We start from the raw sequence: 4,958 nt of genomic DNA, 5'->3' as shown, positions 1-4,958 counted from the left end.
CCCCAAGCAATGTGATGACTCAGTCCTGAGAGAGGCCATGTCAACCATGGTTTCCAGGTGGTCAAAGCAGGGGAAGGAAAAGAATGATCATGTATCAGATTTTGTAATGATTTGGCCCCAAGTGTCCCACTGATCAGAACTGGTCGCATAGTCCTGTGGACTGACAGGGAGCCCTGAGAACTCTTTTGAGCCATCAGTGTCTTCACACAGTGTTAGAACTCATCTGCAGCCTGGTCACTTGAGCCATCGGCATCTCCTCTTTCTCTTTTAAATAGACACTTCGTATCATTGTTAACAGGCCTAGAAGACAAAGACTTAAGAAAAGTAAAGAAAGCATTGCTTTGGGAAGAAAAATAACCATTAAGAAAGAGCAGGGGCCTGGGCTGGCTGGTTTGGCAGTGTTCCAGTCCAGTTAGGGATCTGTTAGGAAGCACGTTTCCCAGCGTGGGGTCCAGTGAGAGCATGGTCAGTGGTGATAACGAGGTGATTGTGACTAACCTAGCAGAGAGCCCACTGAGCAGGTGAAAGACTTCTCTCCTGACGCCTCCCTGCCACCTGGCTCCTGCAGCAGAGTTAGCGACAACCTCATTTTACACAGTGGATGCATTTTGGGAATATGACCCATAAATTGAATCTCATTTTAAGCATGTCAAGGGAACTAGATGTTTAAAGAGATTCTTTGAACTTTGAAAGGTCAAAGCAGGGGAAGGAAAAGAATGATCATGTATCAGATTTTGTAATGATTTGGCCCCAAGTGTCCCACTGATCAGAACTGGTCACACAGCCCTGTGGACTGACAGGGAGCCCTGAGAACTCTTTTGAGCCATCAGTGCCTTCACACAGTGTTAGAACTCATCTGCAGCCTGGTCACTTGAGCCATCGGCATCTCCTCTTTCTCTTTTAAATAGACACTTGGTATCATTGTTAACAGGCCTAGAAGACAAAGACTTAAGAAAAGTAAAGAAAGCATTGCTTTGGGAAGAAAAATAGCCATTAAGAAAGAGCAGGGGCCTGGGCTGGCTGGTTTGGCAGTGTTCCAGTCCAGTTAGGGATCTGTTAGGAAGCACGTTTCCCAGCGTGGGGTCCAGTGAGAGCATGGTCAGTGGTGAGAACGAGGTGATTGTGACTAACCTAGCAGAGGGCCCACTGAGCAGGTGAAAGACTTCTCTCCTGACGCCTCCCTGCCACCTGGCTCCTGCAGCACAGTTAACGACAACCTCATTTTACACAGTGGATGCATTTTGGGAATATGACCCATAAATTGAATCTCATTTTAAGCATGTCAAGGGAACTAGATGTTTAAAGAGATTCTTTGAATCCTTGAAAAGATGAACTGTCATATATTGGCTGCTCGTAACATCAGAGTCCACTCACAGCTACTTAACAACCAGACATAAGGAACAGTGACATCGGTCCCTGCTCTGACTGATGGTTCACGTCCCACCCTTCAGCCAAGAGAGTGGGTTCCGCCTTGTCAATACACTGTACAAGTGACTGCTGAAGCCAGGCAATTCCACCAGCTGGGCAGGGAGTCAAGTATTGATTTGTGAGGCTGATGTTTTGACTTTTGTAGGTGTTTAGCTCATTTTTATGACCAGAGTTTGTGCTTTTGACTGCCTCTCTCTCAATCCTGTTTTTTCGCCCAATGTAGGAATGAAGTTTTTGGAAGACTGTCCCGTTCAGCCTCTCATTCCCCTGTATTTGCTAGTGGGTGGGATCATCGGTACCTTAAAGGTAAAGTATATTTGTGTATTGACTGTGTAAGTTTAACTGACAGGGATGGTAGGATTTGTCTGTTAATTGTTTGCTACTCACAGGGGCACCCTAACAACTTCCACCTGAAGGTGGTTGTCAAGTGACAGGGCTGGTTTCAAAGAGTTTTCCAGATAAGCATCATTCACCCAGGGCTGTGCACCTTAACAATAGCTTCCCTCCTCTGTGCACTTCAGGGTGCTAAATTGTAGCTTTGGTCTAACTGCTAGTTTGGTCATTAAATTTAGCCAATGGGATCAGAGCTCTTTCTCTGTCATTTTTTAAAAAATCTATTTAGAGCAAGAGAGTTTGCTTTTGATTAAAAAGTGTGTCATTCAGTGGTTCATATTTCTGTTTTGTTGTGTGTGTGTGTGTGTTTTTTTTTTTTTCTTGGTACTGGGGATCAAACTCAGGACCTTGCGCTTGTGAGGCAGGTGGTGGAACCACTGAGCTAAATCCCTGGCCCTCATATTTCTGTTTGTACAATAAGTGCTAGTTGCCAGCTGACGGCATAGAATTAACTAGCTGCAGTCATCAGTCAACTCTGATGTCTAGGGCTAGGAGTGTCTCCCTCTGATATTCAAGCTCAGGTAGGAAGCTGATTTGCTCATGGGTTATACTGTGTCTATTTAAACAGGAAAAGCAACTGAAGAAGAAATATCAAGGGGCATGCAGAGCCTGCAGGGAGGTTTCCAGGATCCCTGACCCACACTTGCCAAAAAGGCCTTTGGTGTGCCTGCATTTATCAGTGACTTTTCCCAGTCATCCATGCCGACTTCACAGCTTTGTGTAAATGCTAAAAAACACAATATCCATTTTTACAAAACTGATTCACAAAAATAAAGCAAGAACATCAGAAAAAACAGAATCCATGTATAAAATTTCATTTGGACCCCCTGCTTTATTTCTTTGCCAGGTTCCTCCCAATGTTGGGGTCCTTTGAAAGATGCTGGTCAGGAGAATGGGTCATGCTGTTCATCTAAGACATCAAAAGAATGTCTTAAAAATGATGTTCTTGTATGCAATCAATAGCCATACGCTCAATGCCATCTTGGGAAACATCTGATTTGGGACAGACCATTGGAACTTTTGTGCCTGAGGTCACCTCAGTATTTAATGTCCTCCTCTCCTTCAAGCAGCCTGCTATGCAACGTTCTGGAATGTACAAATACACGTGATCAGCTCTGTAACAACATTCCTCTGAGATCCGCTTGAGCCTGTCTAGCTCTAAGAAAACCCAAAGGCTCCTAGTGCAATGGGGCTGCCTATGCCCAAAGGCTCCCGTGGTTTGGGCACCATGGAGATGGTTCAACAAGACAGAGTTTTCAGCAGTAATTACCTGTGCCCACCCCAGCCCCACTTGACTACTTCATTATCAAGTTGCTAAGCAGAACTTTCCTTCAGAGATGTTACTGTCCACAGGGTCTGTTCCTCTTAATAACAGTCAGGTTTGCCTTTTCAAAAGCCAGCCCACAACCCAAAGGTAATTTATTTTAATGAACAAACCAGGGCCCTAGTAAGCAAATTAAATTTTTGAGCTCATCATGGTGAGGTAATGCACAGTGAGTCCATAACCATTAGAGCAGCAGCAAACAGGTTCACAGAGTCCTCAGAGGCAGAAGTTTACTTACAATGATAATGCTTTGATTTAACTCCCTCAGAATGGTACATATTGATCCCCAGGACAATAGCATAAACCAGAATTTCTCTGAGCCCCTAAAGACTGGTGGTTACTCAGTTATGGGGTCATGATATATAATGTGGTTGTTACCAAGGACCATCTTAAAAGAAAGTTTCAAAATCACCAATTTTGGAGGCTATTATCTACACACACTGCAACTCACCTTCACTGTCCTCCTTCTTAGTGATACTTGCCTTTTGCAAGTGCTGGGTACTAAGGTCTGTACCCCCACTTAGACTCATTCAGTTTTCAAAAGCCATGCTCCCCAGGCAAGTACTTGCATTAGAAAGGATTCTTTAAATGGGGTGAACCAAAAAACAAAACATAAAACAACTTCAATTAATTTAACAAGTAATTAATTGGAGTAGGGCCTGGTGGTAAACATCTATAATCTGTAATCTGGGAGGTTGAGGCAGGAGGATCTCAAGTTTAAACTCAACCTGGGAAATTTAGCAATTTAGGAAGACCTTGTCTCAAATTTTAAAAAACAGAAAAAGGGCCAAGGTGCCGGGTGTGGTGGTGCATGCCTGTAATCCCAGCACTCGGGAGGCTGAGGCAGGAGGATCGCTGTGAGGTTGAGACCAGCCTGGGCTGCATAGTGAGTTCCAGGTCAGTCTCAACTACATAGTGAGACACATACCTAAAAAAAAAAAAAAAAAAAAAAAAAAAAGAGAAAAGAAAAAGGACTAAGGATATAGCTCAGGGCAAAGGTTCTGGGATCAATCCCTAGTGCCATACAGAAAAAAGTAATGTCTTGAAAGGACTTACAACTTAAAAGGTTTGGGGGAGGAGAAGGGAACTAGGTGGTTCCCCAAGCAGGACCCTCTTACTGCAGCTTGCCTGGGGTTGGTGGTAAAGTCAGTGAACCCCAGGTAGTTCCTCTCTCCTGGTGTCCCTGGGCCCAAGGGTAGTCCTGGCAGGGCAGCCAGATCCAAGGACATTGGGTGTCCTGTGCCCCCTGATACGCCAAGAGCAGGGAAAGCACTGTCAGGAAGAGCAAGCAGTAATGTTTATCCTCACCTAGAGGTGGAATGTGCAGGGGAATTTGGCCAACAGTAAGGCTCTGTCAGGAAGGAAAGTGGATGCTGAGCGACTGAACCGTCAGCTAGAATATCATTTTGACATAAGACCTCGAAATGACATAGGGGAAATAATATAACTTTCAACCTGCTAGGTGTCAGATACACTGAGTTCGTGCTCCCCAAAACTGAAAAGGAATTATAAGGAATCATGGAGTAGGAAATATTTATTGAGAGAGAAGCGATTTTATCTCTTGAGACAGGAAATTTCAGCCCCAAACGGGTTGCCACGGACCCCACTTCACAGGAGAAGTTTTATAGAGCAAAATCATTAGGTGTTTAAAAAGTGGGGGACAGGAGAAGTTATAGAGCAAAATCATTAGGTGTTTAAAAAGTGGGGGAAAACTATGATCAACTAAGAAGATTACAAGCATACCCGCTTAGGTAATATAGATCCAATGGGGAAGCAAGTCATGTAGCAAGTGTACATGGAAAAAATAAAATGT

At 44.1% G+C, this 4,958-nt stretch overlaps 1 protein-coding gene across 1 annotated transcript in view; it reads left to right on the top strand.

The window, feature by feature from the left end:
* Positions 1-4,958, top strand: part of LOC117284602 (transmembrane protein 272-like) — a 9,823-nt gene that overhangs the window by 1,799 nt on the left and 3,066 nt on the right. The window contains exon 3 of the mRNA XM_033759945.1: positions 1,652-1,734. Within this exon, the coding sequence (XP_033615836.1) occupies positions 1,652-1,734 (83 nt within the window). The remainder of the gene's footprint in view (positions 1-1,651; positions 1,735-4,958) is intronic.

Source organism: Fukomys damarensis, unplaced genomic scaffold (assembly GCF_012274545.1).
Source record: "Fukomys damarensis isolate Sample0158 unplaced genomic scaffold, DMR_v1.0_HiC HiC_scaffold_38, whole genome shotgun sequence".
Classification (NCBI taxonomy): Eukaryota; Metazoa; Chordata; class Mammalia; order Rodentia; family Bathyergidae; genus Fukomys; species Fukomys damarensis.
This window is presented reverse-complemented; position numbering and strand designations above follow the sequence as displayed.